Genomic DNA, 24,020 nt, shown 5'->3' with positions numbered 1-24,020 from the left:
GATCCTATTGTTTGAACAACCAAGTTCAATGTCCACTTTTACAATCAACAAGGATTGTTCATTTTACTTAGTATGGTTCAGATGATCATAATCACTTGGTTTAAGTAAATCTTGAGTAACATAGGAAACCCAAGGTGGGAATTGTACCATAGAGGATCCAAGTTAATCATTGGAGCCATTTCTTATTAGCAGTTTAGACCTTCGTCGGTACTGGTCATGAACTCAATGGTTGGATCACCAAGTTCTTGAGAGACAAGGGCAATCTGAGACAGGGTCTATGTGATGACTGTTCTAGATTAATCGTTTTATTTTTTTCATCATAAACGATATGGGCAATGTTTTTTTAGTTGTCATGGATTGGATGGTGAAAATTGTCTGATCAAAGTGATTATTGATTGCACAATCTATGGTGGGGCTCACATCATGGATGGTCAAGTCGAAAGTTGGATAATTTTAGTTATAATTGATATTGACCACCTATTTTATTCTCCACTAGCTAGATATAAGGGTCTAATAATCAAAGAGATTCTTGAAATATATTGAACATCTAATGTGGGTACATGTGATGAGCGGTCTAGATCAATTGTCGGACCATTTTGTTATAATTGATTTGGCATTGATCCTTAGTTCTCCCTAACATTCGTTTAATGTGTGTGGGGAGACAATTGGTCACCTCTTTTTTGCACTGCTCCTTCACCAGCAAAGTTTGGGATCATTTTCTAGTTTTGCTTGTTGTTAAACAGATGTCTTGAACTTGTAAGTTCAGGATGCTCGACCAGTCGAGGGACTGGCTCGACTAGTCGAAGGTCCCTTCGACTGGTCAAAGCCCTCCTTCGACTATTCGAGGGTTACACAGATGGTGCACGGATTTTACCCGGACTGCGTAAATTTGAGGCGGTTTAAGGGGGAGTTTCCCATCTATAAATAGGAGTCCCTAGGGCTATTCTAAAGTATTCTAAGGTTTTCTAAAGGTATTCTAAGGGTTTCTAAAAGGGTTCTAAGGTTATTGAAGGGTGTAGCAAGGGCAAGATTCGAGGTTGTTCGAATCGGGTAAGTCCTCTCTCTTTGTAATTTCTATTTTCATAGTGAAGATTTGTCGCTTTGTGTCGTGGTTTTTTCCCGAAAGGGTTTTCCATGTTAAATCTTTGTGTTATCTTGTGATTGCTTGGTACTCTTGGATTGCTATCCTAGATCCATATCTGTGTGATTCTGCAGCACAAATCCCAACAAGTGGTATCAGAGCAATCGTTGGGGCACAGATCTGAATATGAGGGATAAGCAATAATTGTAAGCACTAGGTATGATATTGAGAAGTACTCGGGGAAAAATAACTTTGAATTATGGAAGATCAAGATGATCAGTTCCTTAATCAAGCAAGGCGAAGATGGTGCTCTTGAGGAGTGAAAGTCTATTATGACTGATGATGATTGGAATACTCTTGATAAGAAGGCCTTATCCTCGATCTGTTTATGTCTCACGTATGAGGTTCTTTACAATGTCATGAGGGAGAAAATTGCAGCTAAGTTGTGGGCGAAGTTAGAGGATGTTTATGCGAAAAAATCCTCTGAAAATCGCCTACACTTAAAAGTGTCAATGGTATAACTTCAAGATGGCAGAGGGTGGAGATCTGGAGGCTCACATCAGCAACTTTAATAAATTGGTTTGCAAATTGCTGGATATGGAGGAAGTGATGAAAGATGAGGAACAAGCATGAATGTTGTTAAATTCTCTTCCGGCATCGTATGAGTCATTCAAGGACACAATGTGCACCACAAATAAAACCTTGAGTATCGACATCGTTATCTCAATCCTTCAAGGAAAGGCCATGAGAACGCTAAACGGCGACATGGGGATATATTCTGATGCATTGTTTACGTGGGACAGGAATTCTGAACAAGTTACAGGATCTTCAAGCTCTAGATCCAAATCCAAGGGCAAGGGCAAAGGAAATGTAAAGTGCTGGAACTGTGGGATGGAAAAACACATGATGAAGAATTGTACAAATTCTAAATTTAAGAGAAGAATTTGAGGCTTCATACAGGAAGGCTAATGCTGCCACGTTAGATGGATCGAGTGGATGTGATGGTAATGTCTTTTATGTGTTTACGATCAGACGCCTGTACGATGATCGTAGGGGCGAGTGGATTCTAGACACAGGGGCATCCTTTCACATGACTCCTCATCGGAGTTAGTTTGCCAACTATAGGGAGTGCGATGGTGGACATGTGTTTATGGGCAATGACATTGCCTGTAATGTTGTGGCTGTTGGTATGGTGCGCATCAAGATGTTGGTGGGTTGGAGCGTACCTTGACTGATGTCAGGCACGTTCCTGATTTGAAGAAGAATCTGATTTCTCTTGGTATACTTGAGGCAATGGGCTGCAAGTTCACAGGTATTGATGGTGCTCTTAAAGTATCTAAGGGGACATGGGTAATCATGAAAGCTCAACGACTCGGTAATCTTTACAGGTTGATCGGGAACACTTCAACAGGTAGAGCTGCAGTGGCTGTAGTGGATTCCACCTCTGCGCGTGTGTGATATGCTGGGCATGGCTACATGAATGGGCAGGGCATGAAGGCTGAGACGCGCGGACAGAGATATGGGGTAGGTGAAGCGGCCACCTGTGAGAAGAATCACACCAAATAATCGCAGGATATTGGCGAGGTACATGGACGATTCCAATATCACATATGCTCTCGTTACAGACGAGGGGGATCCATCTTCTATTTAGATGGCTCTAGGTGAGCCTGGTGCTAAGAAGTGGAAGAAGTTTATGGACGAAGCGATGGACTCGTTGTACCAGATCGACACATGAGAGCTGGTGGAGCTTCCAGTGGGCCGGAAAGCGGTTGGATGTAGGTGGATCTTCAAGAGGATACAACATAGATACATGGCAAGGCTGGTAGCGGAGGGTTATGCTTATAGAGAAGGGATCGACTTCTTAGAGATATTTGCGCTGACAGTATAACAGGTGTCTATTAGATCCGTATTAGCGCTGGTTGCCCAATGCAATTTTGAGTTGAAAGGATGGATGAGGAAACTGCGCTTCTACATGGAAAATTGGAAGAGAGGTTCTTCATGAAGCAACCAAAGCGGTTCGAAGTTAAAGGGGCAAAGAAAAAGTTTGCAGGAAGTCGTTGCACGATCTGTCGCCTAGGTAGTGGTATGAATTTTGATTCCTTCATGATGAGTCAGGTATTATATGTTGATGACATATAGATCGTCAATCACGACTTGTTTGAAATGAATGTACTAAAGACTCAGTTAAGTGGGACATTCAGGATGAAGGATTGGGGGGCTGCAAAGAAGGTTCTCGGCATTGATATTCATAGAGACTGGAAGAGGAGCAAGCTTTGGTAATCACAAGTAGAATACCTTGAGTAGGTATGTGATGGACCAGGTAAAGCCGGTGAGCATTCCTTACGTGGCTCACTTCAAGTTTTCCTTAGGACGTGTCCCAAAACAGATGAGGAAAGGCAGTATATTTCTCACGGGCCTTATTCGAATGCGGTTGGCAGTGCGTGCCATGGTCTGTATTAGACCGGTTATTTTACGGGCTATCGGTGTTGTGAGCAAATACCCTAGCAAGCAATATTAGGAGGCGGTCAGATGGTACAGAAGACTAAGTCTTAACTTTTGAGAAGACAGGAGCAAAGTTGGAAGGGTATATGGATTCAGATTACGCAGGCAGTGTGGATTTCAGGAAGTTGACTTTAGGTTACTCGTTTGTACTAATGGATGGAGCAATTAGTTAGATGTTGAAGCTTCAGTCTGTGGTGGCTCTTTCCATGACCGAAGCTGAGTACATGGCAATGGCGGAAGCATTTAAGGAAGGTGTTTTATTGAGAGGCATGATAAATCAGTTGGAGCTTCAGCAGGAAGCCGTGCCGGTTAATTGTGACAGCGAGGGCGCTATCAATTTGGCTGAAAATTCTATTTATTACTCACATACTAAACACATTATTGTTCGTCACCACTTTATCCGACATGTGCTTGAGGAAGGAGGCGTAACTCTGGAGAAGATTCACACCAGCGTGAATCCGGAAGACATGATCACTAAGGTCATTCTTGTAGAGAAGTTCAAGTTCTGTGTAACTTCTCTGGGCTTGGCGATGGCATAAAAGAAGTACGAAGTGTGCACGAGAAGCGTTGATTGAATCTATGATGCGATGCAGAGATAAGAGAAGAGGTCAAGAAGCTACACGGTTAAAGATTGAAGACATGGTGGAGATTGTTGTTAAAAAGATGCCTTAAATCTTGTAAGTTCGGGATGCTCGACCTGTCGAGGGACTGGCTCGACTAGTCGAAGGTCCCTTCGACTGGTCGAAGCCCTCCTTCGACTAGTTGAGGGTTACATAGATGGTGCGCGGATTCTACGCAGACTGCGTAAATTTGAGGTGGTTTCTAGGGATGTGCATAAGTGGGAGTTTCCCATCTATAAATAGGAGTCCCTAGGGCCATTCTAAGGTATTTTAAGGTTTTCTAAAGGCATTCCAAGGGTTTCTAAAAGGGTTCTAGGTTTATCAAAGGGTGTAGCACGGGTGAGATTCGAGGTTGTTCGAACTGGATAAGTCCTCTCTCTTTGTAATTTCTATTTTCAAAGTGAAGATCTGTCGCTTTGTGTTGTGGTTTTTTCCCGAAAGGGTTTTCCACGTTAAATCTTTGTGTTCTCTTGCGATTGCTTGGTGCTCTTGGATTGCTATCCTAGATCCATATCTATGTGATTCTGTAGCACAAATCCTAACATTGCTCCATGCCGATTGGGTGATGCCGAAGGCCGGTAAAGTTGTGTAGAGGCTAACCATCATGGCTATGTTGTGGGTTATCTGGGGGGCTCGTAATGGCCGATACTTTCAGATGAAAAAGCCTCAATGGATGAGGTTATTAGGAAGGCTAAAAGTCTCGTTTTGGATTGGGTAGTTTATGTAAAGGCAGCTTCAACTGTGAATCTCTCTTGGGCCTTTTGATTTTGTGTCATGTTGTATTCCTTCCCCGCTTGTTGGTGGGCTTCTTATTTTTGTCATCTCTAGGAAAAAACACCCACATTGCTGACAATTGATTAGAGAAACGGTATTCTTGAGACATATGGACATTCAAGGTGAAGCCCACAGGATTGACAAATCATGCTTTACAACTCCATTCTATTGGATATGGATTGCGTGGTTCATTTGGCCATCAATAAGATGGATAAAATCATTTGACTTAAGTGATTCTTGACAGATATAGGCAATCCAATGTTAGAACCACATAATGAATGAGATTGATTGCTTTACTATTTTTGTTATAATTGAGTTCGATCATCCTTTTATAGTGTATCGATCAGATGTTAGGATCAATGTTTTAAATATCATTATCGCGTAATGTATCGCACCCTTGGGATACGGATACATATCGGTTATCGCATGAGATATATTGGCTGTATCGCATAATTTATCGTTGATGTTGGGAAACATGGGAACATTATGAAATTAGTCGATTTTTTCAATGAAACTTCCGGGATAGTTGAAAAAGACATCAATACACACCTAGAAATTGAAACATCACAAAAAAAAAAGTGCACATAATAGGGGTTTCCTTTGTATGGGGTCCTAATATATGCATTTTCCAACTGAACTGATGCAAGTATATTCGTATAATTTATAAACGTAAGAAGATGTGTATGAAAACCCAAGTAATACATTCAAAAGAAAAAGAAGAATCACTAGATTAGGTTACATACATGTTTAATTTTATATCTGGATACAAAGATTGCAACCGATTTCCGAGAAATTGAGAAATTTAGATTTTTCTCAATTTTCCGCAACTTGACCCATCTCCCCCAAATCTCGAAATCCAAGTTCCAATGGTTTTTGATCGAAAACATGAAGAATCATAGATTTGTAACCATTTGACACTGGTTTAACGTGATTTACAGCAAAAACATGGATCAAAAATTGAAAATGCTCACCAAATCAAATAGGTGGGATATATCGACACTACCTGTGTGCTTCGTATCACACATGTGGGATACATGATATATCCTGGGATATATCGGTTGATATTGTTGATATTTTGATTCACGATATCGACAATCAGTGGTGGATGAACATGATGAGATGTCTAGATCAGTCAGTCACTGGACCATTTCGTTATATTGATTTGATCATCCATTTTGCTAACAATTATTCAGATGGTAAGGATTCTATGATCAAAATGATTCATGAGAGATATGGGGGAGCCCACATGAAGGATGAACCTTCTTTGTAATTCCATTCTAGTCGACACGGATTCTCCATTTCACTGGGCACCAGTTAGATGTTTAGGATTGTTTGATTGAAGTGATTCTTGAAGGACATGAGTTACTGATGGCCATCTCTCTATCGAAACATAAATATGATAAAGTAGCCTAACAGAAAAGTAACTGAATCATGAATTCAACAGGAAAACAACCAAACAACAACATTGCTAAATTGAAAACTTCCAATTTCATGAGGTTACTGATTAATGAACTTTACTAATTCATGAAGTGACGAATTTTATACATCCAAACACACCCGTCAATTCTTCACATGTTCTCAAATGCCGACTTGTCATGTTTGTTGGACATCCAATCCATTCATCAGGTGGGCCCCATCATGACGATGATTGAGCTCAAAAGTCATTCCTCTATACACATCATGCAGGTCTCATGTGTACATTGAATGTGGACCATCTGTAATTCTTTTAAGCAATCCATTGTTTACATACTTCATAATGAATGGGCCAGCCTGATATTTGGGCCAGGTTACTTACACTATGTGCCATATGATGTGCAACTCGAGTGTCACAAAGCAGGCACAGTGAAGTTCATTGCTTCAATATATGTTTCAGGTTGTTCCTAGGAGGGAACATGTATAGGATGCATATCTAGTGGTTCAACTTGCCTTTCAACCAACTTTTTATCTGAGTATGATGGAAACAGAAGTGCTGAAATTGATCATTATTTTCTAATTTCTGTGCAGAGAACCACAAATCTCTGATAATCATGCCATGTTAGCTCATGCTCCTGGTCCCCCTGCACATGTTTCATCGAAGGCAGGTATTCACTTCAATGACTTGGGCGAGCTTGTAGGATATTCTGACACTATCTGGATTTTAATAGTGAAAATGCTTTGAGTGGTATTCTAGTCTTAAGAAATTGCTCCTTCATGAACTTGGGAAATCATGCGAGTCTATTTGTCCTTGGATTAAAAGATTGTATTTAAAAAGGCTTGTGTTATTGTCAGTGTTCTCTTCTATGGTCTTTCATTCTTGCCAACAAGTTCCATCTTTTGGGAGGTAAGCTAGTTATAGGGTAGCTTATGCCTATGGTACAGATCATTGCATGCCTTAAGTTTAGCATCACCTACTACTTTCTTAGTGTTCTTTTTGGCATTTAGATATTCTTCTAAAATTTCCTCATTTTTAGTCCCTTGCCAACAATTTTCAGAGTATTTGTATTGTTACATGTATCAATAACTGGGGATATGAAAACATGTATCTGTATTGCCAATACTTGGAAAAATATCGTTGTCTGAGTGAACATTGGTGAAATGTTAGGAAAAAGGTATAATTTTCCAATGATACTTAGAGAGGTAGTAAAAGACACATGTTTACACATGTAGGAATAAAAATATTGCAAAAAACAACTAGACATAATAACTTTTCATTTTATAGGGGCCTAATCTTGTGTTATCGAAAAAACTAGTATAAAGTAAATATATAAATTTGTAGCCAATCAATAAATCAGCCAATCATTAATATATAAAATTCTGACATTAATTAACAGCTAAAAACATGTATATGCAATATAAAAATACAAAATTAGGATTTCACCAATTTCCCTTATTTTTCACTTAAATGTTAATTTTTTCGCCACAAATCTATGTCAATTCATGGGAATCATGCATAAACATGGATTTTCATTGCAATCCATTCTAAAAATTGAAAAAGAAAAAAAAAATGATGTTTGTATGGATTTTTCATCACCCTTGACTTTCGCCGTTCTTCTTTTTGAGTTGAGATTTTTCCCTAAATTCAAACTTCGATTCAATAAAAGCCAGGTCGATCAATCAAAATCACATAAGGAACAAATTAACCCCCCCCCCCCCCCCCCCCCACACACCAAAAAAAAAGGGATACTTCCCTGATATCAGGGATATTATCAATAGTATTGCTGACATCAAAGAACTTTTATATGGGATTCTTCTTAAAATATCACTAATATCGATGATATCGTTGATATTATTGGAAGTATCAGCGATATTTTTGAAAATTTTAAACTGTCGACAATTTTGGTATTGCTGACCTGGCGATATCGATAATATTGCTGATATTATCGATAATATAGCTGATATTTGGATCAATGCATGCCAAGCCTTGTAACATGATTATTTCTCACTAATTGCCTTTTCGACTCATCATTCCACTGCCTTATAAGAGTGGCTTTTCCCTATGGATACTGCTAAAACTTTTTCCTCCACTTAATGCACACTGCCATCTCATTCCATAAAACATTAACTTCTTCCTTAGAATTGGGCTTTCCTTCTTTTATCAATTTATTCCCAAATAACAATGCTTTCTCTCCTTTTAAATTCAACCACCTTGTTCTTGGACATATATTAATTTCACTCCCTCTCTTCCTCCATACAAGAAAGCAATAAATACATCACCTAGAAATTTAATTCATCATTTTTTCTATGTATTAGATGGATTTAACCCCTTATGCTGTTATTGTTATAACTTGAAAATTCTGCCTAGAAGCAATGTGCTAGCCTGTCCCAACCAAGGCACAAGAGAGAGGTTGAAGTCAGGTGCCAGCCACTCATACAACTTTTTCCAAGTAATCATGGGAATTCCTATTTAAAATATGATTGGAAAAATGAGCTTAGTAAAACTGACCCTAAATAGCTGGGACAAAGCTATGGTGGTGGTGGTGATGATAATATTGTTGTAGCTTGTAACACATGCATCACAACCGTAAGGGTGGTAGAATCAGGCCTAGTAAAAGGATTTGGTTGCCAATAGCTACTCGAAGTAGAAATCATATAAAAAGCCATTTTTTTTTTCCAATGAAATGTGTATGTTTCAGGAACATTTTTTCTCGTATTTATCTATGGATCATGCATTATGTTGCCCACATGAAAGCAGGTGATGCATGGACATACTGGGATACAAGAGCTTCACCAGAGGATATGGAAGAGATGTGGAAGCATCCCGATGTCCTCAAAGAGTGGACAGAATCTGGAGAGAGAAGAGGAAAAGTACGCTTTTCGCATGACACAGAGAAAAGACCATACCTTTCCCGAGCGGAAGTGAAGGTATAATAAGCATAAAAGACAAAAGCTACTTATAAATGTTTTTCTTTTTACATTTTCGGTTTTTACAGTAAGGTCCTACATTGGACCTCATTGTCTTTTCTACTCTTAGTGTGTGTTTAATGTAGGGGCATTTTCACACCAGCTTCAAGGACACTGCTAAATGCAATATTTATATAATTTTAATGTATTATTTATAATATTATGTTATTTTAAAAAATAGTTTCACATATGTTAGCCACTCCTTGTCATTTTTGAGGTGGGCAACCCAAGGGACTAAAAAAGGATCTAGGAACCATTACTATAATTTTCCAAGAATAAATCCCCACTAATAATGTTGCTCCCAATTTTGTGTACGTTTAAAGAAAATCATCCAATTGTAGCATTTGTTAATATAAATAACATCCACATTTATGAACAACTTGGAAGAAGACAACAATTCTCACATTATTTGTGATGAAATTAACTTAAGTGTTACCTTTCAAAAAAAAATCTTTCACTTAGGCATTCATTTGTAATAGGAAACTTCTGGATGAAAACTTACCCGTGGTTGAATATACCCATAAATGAACAAGATCAGTACTACTACTAGATCTACAAGATATCTAAAGCCAGCATTTTTGGACATGAGAAAATCTTATTGATCATCATTGTATGTCACAATCAGTAGAAACTATACAAGCGAGTCAATTTTATTTGATTTTTTATGTATTTTTTTCCCTTTTCTCTCATAAATAATGTTATATAGTTACCTTAGACAAATGGAAAAAGAGTTACTTACCTTTGGGTGATTTTCTACAAGTTTGTTTATGCTCAAGATTTCTTCAGATAACACTGAGGCATGCCTTTTCTTCCTTGCTGGAGTGGTTTGAGCTCCCCTATTTCTTATAAGAATGATCCATGGTTAACATGATTTTTTCCCCCCGAAGCTAAACTTTAATGGAGTGGTCAAAAGAGGTGTTGGTTCACTATGTAAGCTTGTGTAGCAGACAAAATCTGTAGCATACAGTCAGTCACCAACCCATGGTCTCTACAATGACAAATTCATGTAAACCCACCTACTACATTTCCAGTCTTACAGCATTTTGGGTTCTTTCGGCTACAACACAACAAATTAAGAACATTGAGAAAAGGGAATGTGTGTGACAATTGAATGGAAATGGGTAACTTTATTAATTTAGTTCAATGGGAAATGTACTGGTTAGGAGTGAGTTGATTCAAGTTGAAGGCTCTAGATGGGCAAGGGGAAGGCCCAAAAAGATGTGGGTGGAGGTAGTAAGAAAAGATATGATGACCAATGGTTTAACCAAGGACATGGTCCTTGATAGAGTGGAATTGGCGGATCAGGATTTTTGTAGATGACGCCAATTAGTTGGGATAAGGCTTAGATGATGATGATGATGATGATTTATTTTGATTGGAAATATGGATAAGTTGATAAATTAAAAGGATGGGATAGAACTCATGTCTGAGTAAATGGGAGTGAAGACATCTAGCCAGAATTTAGTTGCATGAACCTTCTACCAATGCACTACTCCCTCTTCAAGCCACGTTCCTGCTCCCACTTTTTCTAGTCATTTATACTTTCTAGCATTTTGAAATGGCCTTCCTGCTCCCACAGACTATTCTGTTGCTGCTTCCTTTCATGCTTCATGCAACTATAGGCCATTATATCCCATAGGCAACAATAGCCCATGATTGACCCAAGTTTTTCCAGTGCTTTTAATAATTTTAATGTTATCAGCAGTTGTTCACTTTACACGTTTGTGCAAATTCATGGCATTTTCAAATTCACCAATGCATTTGTATAAAACCATCATGGAATTTTTGTTATTTGGTAATTTGAAAGGGGAATCTTATTTATTATTTATTTGAAGGATGATGATTAATTTTTATTGATTTAGCTGAAAGGCAACTGCCAAAACAACAACAAATACAACACTACTAGCAGGGACTACTTTATATATTGGACCCAAAAAGAGAAAACTGATTCACACTGTCAGACCCTGCTGCCCATTCCATTACATCCCTCTTGAATTTTCAAACGACCTCTTCCGAAGGACCTGATTTGTTGTGAAAGCAATGAGCATTTCGTTCTCCCCAAATATTCCATAGAGCTGCTAGAAGAGTTAAGCACCAGGTGGCTCGCTTTCATTGGGAGGGTGGCCCTGTGCCACGACCAGAATACGGACCTAACAGAATGAGGCATAACCCAATTAACTTGAAATTTTTTGAGAGGATGAGACCACACCGGGAAAGCAAAAGGACAGTGTAAAAAAATGTGGTTGATTGATTCTGCATTAGCCATACAAAGAGGACAAATATTGGGAAGTATCATGGCTCACTTCTGGAGGTTGTCCACTGCAAGAATTCGGCGTCTTTCCACCAGCCAAGCAAAAGAAGCCACTTTTGGGGGAGCCCCATATGCTCGAAAATAGAGGGGAAATTGCTACCTCGTGAATTCCCCCCCTCCCCACAAAGTATAGAATACGGAGATTTAGTCAAGAAAATTCCTGATGGTGTAGCTTTCCAAATCAAGCTGTCTGACAAATTAGGGGAAGGGTAGAACAGGTGAAGCCTCTCTAGAAGCCTTGCAAGCTTGAGCGTCTCCTCATCAGTTAAGGCCCTTCGGCATGGGGGCACCATGCACCTCTCCCCCCATCATATGAGAAACAGGAGGCCACTTACACATTGATTCCCGGCATTAGACGAACTAGAGATGGGAATTCCGCCGCCAGGGGATTGTCACCATACCAAGTGTCTTCCCCAAAACGGATCTTATTATCAGTTCCAAGGGAGAATTTCGTTCCTGCTTTCACTATAGGAGCAACTGTGGATATAGACTTTCAAATTCTGGATGACCTTAGAGAGATGACCTCTTGGTTTCCCAACCTCTCACTTTTGTACCGTACTTGGAGGCAATAACTTCCCTCCATAGTTTCCTTTCTTCGGTTCCAAACCTCCAAATCCACTTTCCAAGGAGGGCTATGTTTATAATTTCTAGATCTCTTATGCCTACTCCTCCCTCAACTAGAGGTTTGCACAATTCTTCCCACTTGAGCAAGTGGAACTTGAATTTGTCTTCTGCCCCTTGGGATAAGAAATCCCTTCATTATTTTTCTAATTTTCCAACACCAACTTCAGGCATTTGTATAAGGACATGTAATAGATGGGGAGATTCAATAATGCTACCTTGATAAGATTAATTCGACCCGCCAAGGATAAGTGTTTGCTTTTCCATTTCGATAATTTCCATTGAAATTTCCCTATAACCTTGTTCCACATGCTTCAGGGGTTTGCCTACACATAATGGAAGTTCCAAGTACGTTGATGGAAAAGATCCCATTCCACATCCAAATACGTTTGCAACAGTAGATAGTTCTTCATTAGATAAACCTATTCCAAGCATCTCACTTTTTGAAACATTAATTTTTAGCCCAGACACCACTTCGAAACACCCCACTATTTTCCATAGGCCATCCACCATGGCTTCATCCGCTTCACAAAATAAAAAGTGTATCACCCGCGAATTGGAGATGAGATATAATTGTGCCGCCCAGGTTTCCACGAGAGCCTGAAATGAGCCTTGCCTCTTGGCCTTTGGTTAGCATACTGTTAAATGCTTCTGCCACTACAATGAATAAGTATGGCGATAAAGGGGAATCTTATTTAGTCGTACCAAATGAAAAAACTGTCACCATCTCTTTGTTATATACCATGTGTCTTCATGACATTCATATCCTTAAAAAAAAAAGTACCAAAGTTGAACGCTTAGATAAGGGCCCCCATTCTCCAAGACTTATATCCATATATAATAGGGTTTTAAAATTTAAAGATTTTAGTTATTTAGAGTTGGGAACCATACCAATTGGATTACAAATTTGTGATATTTTTAGGGGAGTAATTTAATGTAGTATACTTATGAGTGTAACCAATCCTAGTCGTACCTTCATACTGAGAACTAGGATTTGGAGGATCCACCTTTCCCAATAGTTACAATACTTGATACCCGTTCTCAGACTTAGGTAACATTGATGGCTACACTATTATTTAGTGGATTTCACAATTGCATGTAACACCGCGGTCCCAACGGTAAGAAATTGTCCGCTTTGGCTAGCACAATGTCCACCTCACGGCTTTATTCTCGCAGGTGGAAGTGGTTAACGAACCACCCGCAAAATGCGTCTTACCCTTGAAGGCCGAAGCCCCACATATAGCCCAGATCTTTAGGCATTCCCTTTCCGATGTGGGACAGGCGCACCACCTCCTTGACAGCTGGCAGTCTATTTTCGAAGGCTCGTCACCAACCCGACTAAGGACCACAACCTGGCTGGGCAGGCACCCACCCCCCCTCGGGAGATAGAGCGCCCTCGCTCTGATACCATTTGTAACACCCCGGTCCCAACGGTAAGAAATTATCTGCTTTGGCTAGCACAATGTCCACCTCACGGCTTTGTTCTCGCAGGTGGAAGCAGTTAGCGAACCACTCGCAAAACACGTCTTACCCTTGAAGTCCGAAGCCCCACATATAGCCCAAATCTTTAGGCATTCCCTTTCCGATGTGGGATAGGCGCACCACTTCCTTGACAGCTGGCGGTCTATTTTCGAAGGCTCGTCACCAACCCGACTGAGGACCACAGCCCGGTTGGACAGGCACCGGGCTTCGGCCTTCAAGGGTAAGACGCGTTTTGCGGGTGATTCGCTAACCGCTTCCACCTGCGAGAACAAAGCCGTGAGGTGGACATTGTGCCAGCCAAAGCAGACAATTTCTTACCGTTGGGACCGGGGTGTTACATTACAACTAACCCTTAAATTGAATCACTAAAGCAATTGATATACATCATCCAATCAATGGAATACCTCCTGGATGAGCCGTAGCTTGGAATTCACACAAACTAGAAACCCATGACTATATCTGATTCATCAACCATTTCTACAGTCAAGAGAAGCTTTTCAGCAGTCCAGAATAAAACTTACAGATTGAATGTTAGAAACAGCCAACAACTGCCATGTTTTCCTTGTTGGTTCATCTACAGACTGGGAAAGTCTATTGATCAGTTCAGATTGATCAGAACGTGTGAAAATCTTAGGAGTTACAAGGTTGTTGCAATTTGATAATGGTATTGGCATTAGACACAGTATATCCACTTGTTTTCACTATCTCCATGCCAATCTCTTATTCAAAAGTTTATTTAGTTTCACAATAGTTTCACAATGAAGGTCTCTTATCTAAAAGTTGATGTGCAGGCAGTTTCCGAGATTATTATCTCAAGACATTTCAACAGGAAGGGAGTACGACCTGTAAGTTGACCGAAGCTATTAGACATCTTAGGGCTTTTGTGTTGATGCAGAACTAAATTTGGCTAAATTTCTTGAGTTAATTTATGCTAGGTAGTTCACAGCTTTTACTAAGTTGCTGTGAGTGGTCTGGTTAGTAGCATGCATGCGAGATGTTGTTTTCTTGATGTTCCATGTTGATGCTTATCATTTGGCATTTCTTATCCTTGGATACATTACAGATCAAAATGTTTCTAAACACATGTAGTTTCAATAGCTAGCTTATGAACTGTTTTTGTGGCAACTCACAAATGGTTTGTGTCTACATGCATGCAGATGTGGTTAGCAATTTTCTTGGCCTGGAAAGACATTCACGTATGCCACATTATTCTGTGGATAATTTCTGACAATTTACTAAATTGTAGCGAACGTGCACCATAGTCTGGCCCAGTATTTATACTTGAATCAACTCTTTCTGACTCAGAAAGTTTGCTTGGAGTCAGTCAAGATTAAATTGGATGCCAACTTATTGCTTTTAATATATTGTACTTGTAGCCATAGTTACCACACTAGGAAACAAATTCACACACACACACACACACAGGAAAAAAAGAAAGAAAAATGTTGAAGCAAGGAAGAAACTATTGAAAAAAAAATTGCGAAACATCAGAGGAAATGTACAAGAAACTTATAACATGAAAAATGGGAATGATCGGGATTTCGTTAATACTTAAGAAGCAGATATGATTCACTTTAGAAGGATGAGAAACATTCAGGACACTGATGAATTGGATATGAAACCCCTATGTTTTGTCATCAAAGTGAGTAAGATATGCTTTGATTCACTAAAGAAGAGATGGCAAAAGGTTTGGATTCATTTAGAGTGGAAATTAAATGGTTGGCATATCCTATCAATAGTTTGGATCTCTGAAATCTGAACCTTATGTCGCACATATACAAAATTGAAACTCTGTACATATCATATAATTACAAACTCTCGGCCCGAGCATTGTATAATGGGAGTTGTTATATGCTATGGAAGAGTGTGATGGTTAATATGCATGCTCTCAGAAATTGTATACATGGCATTCATGACTCAAATTGGTCTAACATGCATGATTCAAAAAAATAAAATAAAAATCCATCATCCTTCAGAAAAAAAAAACATGCATGATTCAAATCAGATTGGTGGGGAAAGTCAAATTTGAAAGTCCTGTCTTGCAATTTTGGAGGACTGAGAAAATACATTTTCCCCTTGTAAAAGGCCCATTTACAGCCTTGATCCCCATGTTAAAGGCTTTTTGTGAAGAGAAAAAGGTCTGATAGCTTTGACCACCTAAATCTTGAGTTCATTTCTTTCTTTCTTATCTTCTTCTTTTTTTACCTATGAAGTCATTTCTGTGGATTATTTGTTATACACCAGTGATTTTGAATCCTTTATCATCTTGATTTTCTCCTAAATAAAGCATCTTCATTGTTGATTATGGTTTTTGTGTTTGCAAGTTCTCCTATAGTTTGTGAATCAATTCGATTTGTATGAGATCCCTAGGGTAAATTCTCAAAGATTCATGTTACCATCTGTGGCCTACTTCTCTCAAGTATGATGTATGGGAAAAAGAACCAGTACACTTCTTCCTTCAATACATGGTTGCTAGGGGTCGCTCAAGTAATACAATAAGGTTTTTTTTAGTAGCAGCAAAAGTTCAGTTCCTGATTAGTCAATCAGGGACAAGCCTCTTTCGAATGGTTTGCCTACTATTTTTCTACCATAGAAACAGAAAAACAAGGACAAGTTGTCCAACTCTTTTGACTATTTTAGGGCCTTTCTTTTCCTAAAAAATCTTGAGACCTGCTTGTTCATGTTATGGTATATGTTGGACTATTCTCTTGTGGCACGTGTTGGTGTGCCACAAATGTCACCGTCCATCTTTAAGCTCCACAAATGTGCCACATTTAACCTTATAGTTCACTTCAAGTTTTGCATTTGCCACATGTGCTAAGTTGTGTGACATAATACATCGTCAAGCACCGCACATGTCCCACTTTTGTCACCGTACATCTTTAAGCACCCTACATGCACATGCTACTGGACATTTTATAGTTCCACATATGCGCCACATGTGCCAATTGTCATTGTGTATATGTGCTGCATAGGGTCAACTCAAGTAGGTTACGTCGGTTTAAGGGTCAACCCAAGCCTAACCAAACCTAAAGGGGAGTTGGCCTGAGGCACAACCCAACCTGGCTACCCAAGCCAAGGTATTGAATACTCAATGCTAACATAGTATGGGTTGGGTCAGGTTAGATCGAGTTAGGTCAAGTTAATACTGACAACTAGTTAACTAACACAAAATCAAACAGAGAGTCCAAAGAAATATACAATAAAAATTCTATAATCAACTATGAAGAGCTTTGAATTGGATGGATGGGATCTTCTACCTAGGAGACCATTGAACACATCCTATCTACCATGGGGATCATCAAATCAACCATTTGATTCGCTAAGCCATGAGAACCACTTGTCCACAATTGTTATTACAATAATACGTCCCTATCCCATAATCATGATTCAATGATGATCGTTCCCTTTGAAATTCCATGGACAAGTTGCACCCTTAGCACCACATGTGCCAAGTAATCCTTCCTTTTTCTAGGTGCTTGATAAACAACATAAGATTTATTATTGTAGGAAAACATGACCAAAACATACAAGACCAACAAGCTTGACTTACGCTATACAAGACTAAACTTTTGGTGAACATGCCCTAACTATAAGCAATGTACTTTTATATATATATATAATACAAATTGATAATTTAATTTATATGTGAAATAACAAATGTTATTGTGATAGATGCCACATGCATTGCGGTATAGCATGCATATCTCTACATTCTATATATAAATTTATGTTACAACTTAATTAGTGCTAAAAGTATAGAACATAAATTTCAAGTGGGACTCGACAGGGTTTGGGCGAGCAACCAGCACTGTGGGTTTGGTCCCTATAGGCATGGGTTTGACTCCCCTCCCCGGCATTACCCAATGCACATGGTTGTGGGTGATTGCTTGCATCCACATGGAATGGTCCCGCCTCAAAAGGGGCGGGGACACCCTGTGTTGTCAAAAAAAAAAAAAAAAGCAAACGTAAATTTCAAGTGGGTAAAGATAGTAACCCTGTTCACAAAAGACCCCCAAATCAGATCGCATGATTTAGAATGTAAAGCATAGGGGATTGGTGATGTTGAATTAAATCAATTTGATTGTTGGGTTAGGGAACATTCATGATGGGGCTTGCTTGATTAAAGGCCTAGATCTTGCAAATATGTGAATCAAACATCCTTCTTCACAGTTCTCTTTTCACTTGTCTCTAAACATTACTTTCCAATCTTCTTTTATGTTTGAACTGGTGGGTTTCTTCTAAAAAAATGAAAAATTTGTTGGGTTTTTCAAGCATAAAATCTGAAAAAAAGTAGTGACTTGTGGTGATTCTTAGCGAACCTTTGTTTGTGATTCATGGTGAATCTTGGTGAATAAATCTTTTTTTGTTCTAATTCAAATTCTTGGTGGAGAGTTGCAATTTATGAAGAGACAATGGAAAGACACCATCATGAAGTACATGCGTCCCTTGTTGGTATAGAAAAATCCATCTCTGCATCATTTTGAAAAACAACTCCAGCAATCTCCTTTCCATTTTCTTCTCCATTGTTCTCTTGTTATGGGATGTTTTGAAAAGTTGCAGAATTTGCAGAATTTTAGGGGGTAAATTTCTAATAAAAAAGAAGTCAAGGTTTAAGCTTCAAAAAATAAAGAAGTCAGGGGTGTATACTACAGAAGTGTGTTTAGGGTGTGGTTTTTCGTTTTTGCAGGCCGAAGCCCACATTTCTCCAATTTAGGAGAGGAGGCTTATTTTTATCCTGGAGATGGATTTGATATAATCCTCTTGCAAACTGGTTTAAACATCAGTAGGGTGCGAATATCACCTTAAAGATAGCGGCACTGTAACGCATCTTAAGCCAATCTTTAAGTGTATTTTTCTTTTATTTCTATCTTTTCCATATGCCTCTCCTCCATGATCTCTCTTAACCTCTTTTCGATTTGCATTTCGATGATAACCAAGCTTATTTTCCTAAAACGTATCCTATACACAGACAGTTTTAGCTGCCATCGCTGAGCTTCGTAGCATGCGGTTTGTGAATGGAGTGGGTCCACATAGTGGAATAATGGGAATTGAGTATCCCCTTGCTTTGTGGCTTTACAAGTAAGTTTATGGCATCATGAAACCAACTTCATGTCATGCATGGAGAGAGATTACATATGATTGTACCTTTAATATAATCAAATTTTTGATGTGTGATCTCTAGGCTGAAACCTTCTTTACTTTTCCATTTAATTTCAAGGGATTTGGGCTATAAGGCCTACAAAGTTACCTCTGTAGAGGATCTTTCCCATCCATTCATATCCATGTACTTTGGTGCAGCCTACTTGAACTGGCTATCAGAATATGAAGGGAGGTAGGTCTATCAACATGTCAAAATCTTTCATGTTCTAACCAAATGTCTGCTAGACTCTGGTGTGAATTTGGCAAGCCATGTTCATTGGTGGTGGCATCTACCCTACACATAACATAGATGTATGCCAATCCAAAAAGTCCAAATCACGGGCCCCATTGTGGATGTGCATAGCCCCAAAGCCACAAGGATTGGATGATCCAAACCATTCAATTGGTTCTCATCAGGTGAATGGTTACGGGGAAAAAAAACACAAATGATCAATTTCAATGGGGAGGAATCAGATGTCTGTCCAGAGAAATCAGTGCAATTCTCCGTCCACTAGGGTCCACAATTGGAACAGCTTGGATTAACACGCTTACGTGTCACATGGATAAGACACAATCATTGAACATTATGTGCCAAATGCACTTGAGAATCATAACCACTAAACAAATGGGTCTCTGCTGCCTCATGCCTGAAAAATGACAGGCAAAGAACTCATCAGTTCATCGTTCAAGCTTATCTTGGAGGAGGGCCGGAGAAAGTTAATCTTCAGGAGACAGGCCCGTATTGGACTAAATTTCAAGAAGCCTTGTGCTATTATGAAGACCCAAAGAAGTGGGTAGCCCTTCCTTTTCTTCAACAGTAGGATTTGAACATGTTTTATGTCTCTCTACTAACTAATTGACCAATGTCTTTGTAGGGAACAATGGAGCTGCTCCATTTTATAAGATAACATCTTTAGTACTGGAAAGTCTTCAAGGTCACTCAGCTGCTTCTATTGAAACTTTCCATGCATTTGAAGTCGGATATTTCTAAATGGAGCATGCAGAGGAGAAGGTTCTTGCATAAGTTGTGCCTAAGTTCGATTTGGAAGAAGGGATTATTTTGAGAAGTGGATTGCTTTCGAATCTGAAATGAATGCTAGGAATTGATGTGGATGTGTATTGTGCTTTTGAAAACTTCAAAACAAAGGTTGTCAAGAAAAATCCTGTGTTAATACATATTGTTGAGTTTTTTGCCCTTTTGTATCAATGTTTGGTTGTTTCTAGTGAATCAAGCACCTTGATGATGACAATGGCATGTGTATGTTCATCACTTCATCCATTGTGGATATGCTGTACAAACACCCGACTTCTAACTCCTCTTTGGTTTGTCATGTGTTTTGAACCATATGTGGAGCAATGATACAGTAAGAATTCTACTAACCTTATAAGAGGTGGGAATTCTTATGTGGGGCCATGTGGGCCCACCTACAATCAAAGTTGACCATTGGGCAGGAGGGCTCCCCCATGTATTATTATACATGACCCCAAAACCACCCCCAATGGACAATCACAGCCATTTTACTCATCCTTCCATTTTCCTTTCACTTAAATGTATTTGATCATTCAATCATGGTGATTTTTGGGCCATGTGCTATCCATGATAGATGCCATCCAACGCTCAGTATGGCCACAGGTGGAACCACCTGGGCCCCACATAAACTTGCACCACAATGAGTTTGGTAGGATTCTTGCTACTGGCTCTGCATGTGTGTTTCTTGTACCCTGAATCATCAACCACGTTTTGAGAACTTTTCTCAGCACTGTTTCAAAATACCAAAAAGTGCAACATGCAATACAGTTGGAAATTTGAACAATGGATAAAACCTTCATCACATCGGTGAAGAATGCTATCATTCACTAAGCCTCTACGGTGAATGTGCCCATTGATCCTATTCGTTCGTTTGAATGGCCACCTTCAATACAATTCACTGTCCAAAACCTAGTGTCTGAACCATGTAAAAGGTAGCCTATAATGTCCTCTAAAACTGCATTGACAATCCAATCTAACCAACCAATTTGGGATTTGGGCAGTGGCTGATCCTAGAGGTTGCCATTCTAGATGAAATCCAATATCAATGGGCACATTCACCTGGTTGGGCCATTGAAGGTTAACAGTCTTTACCAACGTGGTGAAGGTTAAGAAAGCCCCCAAGTCTGAGTCTCGATATAGTGAGATTTAAAAAAATATATAATTTTTGTTTGTGAATTATTCAGCTAGTTATTTCACTTTGTGTTTCCGTGCTGTAGCTACAGTGTCTTCGAACTCCTGGAACCGAAGTTAACAGTTCCGGGTTTGTAATTATGTCGTAATCCGCCTTCAGCTGTTGTTGCGATGCATTGCCAGTGCATGCTAGCTCCTCTTATTCTTCATTGGACGGTTCGGATGGACTTTGCCGTTCTTTCCCAACTAAAATAGAAAGGGCTGTATCACATCGAGATGTTTTCCACCCCCAATGAGATTCAGTTTGATGAAAAAAAGTTTTGCAGATCAAATGCAGCCATGGTATTTGGTCAATGTAACATTATTCCAGGACACATACCATATGCAAAATGATTCCTATGGATGTATGCACGCGATGGCTCCTCCCTCAACAAGGGCATCATGAGCATGGGTCCCACTTCCAACATCTCTCTCTAATGGGGGAAACTATTCATCTTCCTTTGTTCATGAAATTTCAAGTAAATCAAAGAATGGTTTTTCTTAAGCAGATCTAAGGCGTGGGACCAACCAGGACTCCATTGTCTCCCACGGATGTAGCAGATGCACTCATCATCCTAAACCTTGGGAAGTCTGAGTTAGACCCACAATAGCACATTAGATTGAATAGTCTCTAAATCTATATATAAATCTAATCCATGAACACATACATTGAGCTTGATAGGTAAAATAATATTTTGAAAACATTTTCTTCTTAGTGAAGGCTGTTTTGGCTGAAACAGAAATCATGAAATTTCATGATATTTTGCACCAACTTAGACTTACTAATAATGAAATTTCATAATTTTTTATTGCAACCAAGCACAACCTAAGATAAAATACTCTGTGTATGTTTCTTTTGAACATAGTTCGTAAAACATTTTCCAAAAAAAAAAAAAAAACTCCATATTACATCTGAAGTGATGGTGTAGATGCCAAAAGATCTTTCCTTTGTAGATAAGCTATTTTTTGTCAAGTGAACTAAACCCAGCTGCCTCATTTATAACTGTAGCATCATCACCCACCTACAAAACTGACCACTCACACAAAGGTGAGGTCAGATCAGGACAACTCGTGGGAAGTATTTAGATGATGGCACATGAAAGTCATACCAGGTGCTCGTCAGATCTACAGATTGCAGGCTCCCAGCAGCATAATCTATAAATGAAATAACTTCCTCAAACACACACCTCAAACAGCTAGTTGTCCATCTCTTTGTAACTCAAGATAGAAACCAATGTAGAGAGTCTCAATGTACAAGATAGAAACCTAATAAAGAGGAGGATCAACCCCATGAAATTGGCCAACCTGGCTAGATTTCATAACAGAGGATTATAATAGCCTAGTAGAGTTGAATCAATTTTGCCAAGTCAGAGTTTTTTTTTTTTTTCTTTTCCTTTTCGAGTCAAGCAGGTTTTTCTGAAGATGAGTCATGACCAAATTGAGGTTTTCTCAACTTTTGGTGAAATCTGGTAAAATCAAGCTGAATCAGGTGAGATGATTCGAGCTATTTCGAGTTTTTAATCTATGCATATGGCCACTCTTTACAGGTATAACTCCTAGTCTCAACATGTGAAAGTAGATGAAAAAGCTGCAAATTCTAGCGAATCTGATAGTCGGGTAAAGATTTCTTCAAGCCCATGTCCTGATTTGATTAAACACTTGAACAACTAATCGTCCCTAAAAAATGTCCAATATTGGCCTATTTCTCCTTTAAGTTGATTTTAACTGCTAATTATCTTGTATCCCTTTTTTAAAGGAGTTTTAAGGGAAAAAAACAAACTTCATGAAGTGGGTCTCATCATCTATCCCAGATAGATGGGGGATTCTCTTGGTAGAAACCAGGTTCATCTGATCCAGTGATGTATACGCGTACAAAATCACCCTTGGTCTTAAAAAAATCATCATAAACCAGGTTCTCTCCCTTTGTATGTGTGTGTAGAGCTGTACACGAGTCGAACCGAGTTGAGCTTGGCACAGCTCAGCTTGGCTTGGCTAGCAGTCAACCTCAGCTTGATTTGGTCCTTGAGCTTGATCGGTCAACTCGGCTCAGTTTGGTCAGCAGCTCGGGCTAGCTCGAGCCGAATTCAAGCCTGTGCGATATTTTCTCAAACACATATATTGCATATTCAATCTCCTGCACTTCCAATGCAAAATAATAAGAGCGCTTTGTAGGCATTTCATTAAACACTATGCGAGCAACATTAAGATCAAGATACGAGGGCAATCCTCCAAGATAAAGTTTTATTTTTTTTGTGAAAATTTGTTTATTCAATCTTCTCTCGAATATTTATTTCGAAAATACCCTGATATGAGGGCAATCTAAGAAACAACATCTCGTTGAGGCATTTCATCAAACACTCGGTGAACAACATCAAAATCAAAATGACAGAGTCACTGAGCCGATTGATACGAGTTGATTCAAGTCGGGGTTTGAGCTAAGTTGAGTCGAGCTCGAGCAAGCTCGAATTCGTCTCAAAATTTTTTCGCCAAAAACCAGCTCAACTCGGTCTGAATCTAGTTTTAAGCCAAGGTGAGCCGAGCTTTCCCGAGTCGAGTTGAGCGAGCTGACCGAGCTAACTCGACCGGTGTACAGCTCTATCAGTGTGTGTTTTTAAAACTCTAGTACTCTAGCACTGGGTAATGAATATTCTATGGGCAGTTATAAATTTACTTAGATATTGCTTACATGGCATACAAGTGATAAGTTAAACCGTCCCATTTAAGTATCGCGTACCAAAAATGCACTTATTTGATCATCTGGCTATCAGATAAGTTGACATTTATTGGACGGTTAGAAAGTGAAATATATTTAGAAGTCTTAATTCAACAAACAAGTGTCCATGAATCAGAGGCTGTGATCATTTAACCAATCTTGTTTTTGGACTCTTTAACTTTGAGATAGTGGGC

The 24,020-nt window shown here is 39.1% G+C and overlaps 1 protein-coding gene across 3 annotated transcripts in view; it reads left to right on the top strand.

The window, feature by feature from the left end:
* LOC131242152 (uncharacterized) overlaps window positions 1-20,112 on the top strand; it is a 33,871-nt gene extending 13,759 nt beyond the window's left edge. For 2 of the 3 annotated variants that reach the window (XM_058240600.1, XM_058240606.1), the window contains exons 7-13: window positions 6,982-7,058; window positions 9,149-9,318; window positions 14,563-14,616; window positions 18,744-18,853; window positions 18,993-19,106; window positions 19,575-19,703; window positions 19,789-20,112. In XM_058240600.1, coding sequence (XP_058096583.1) covers window positions 6,982-7,058; window positions 9,149-9,318; window positions 14,563-14,616; window positions 18,744-18,853; window positions 18,993-19,106; window positions 19,575-19,703; window positions 19,789-19,816 — 682 coding nt within the window. In that variant the 3' untranslated portion in view covers window positions 19,817-20,112. The remainder of the gene's footprint in view (window positions 1-6,981; window positions 7,059-9,148; window positions 9,319-14,562; window positions 14,617-18,743; window positions 18,854-18,992; window positions 19,107-19,574; window positions 19,704-19,788) is intronic. The other variant, XM_058240615.1, reaches the window with a different exon arrangement.
* The last annotated feature ends 3,908 nt before the right edge of the window (window positions 20,113-24,020 follow it).

This window comes from Magnolia sinica, chromosome 1 (assembly GCF_029962835.1).
Source record: "Magnolia sinica isolate HGM2019 chromosome 1, MsV1, whole genome shotgun sequence".
NCBI classification, from domain to species: domain Eukaryota; kingdom Viridiplantae; phylum Streptophyta; class Magnoliopsida; order Magnoliales; family Magnoliaceae; genus Magnolia; species Magnolia sinica.
The sequence above is the reverse complement of the archived record's forward strand: the minus strand, read 5'-3'. Positions and strand labels throughout refer to the sequence as shown.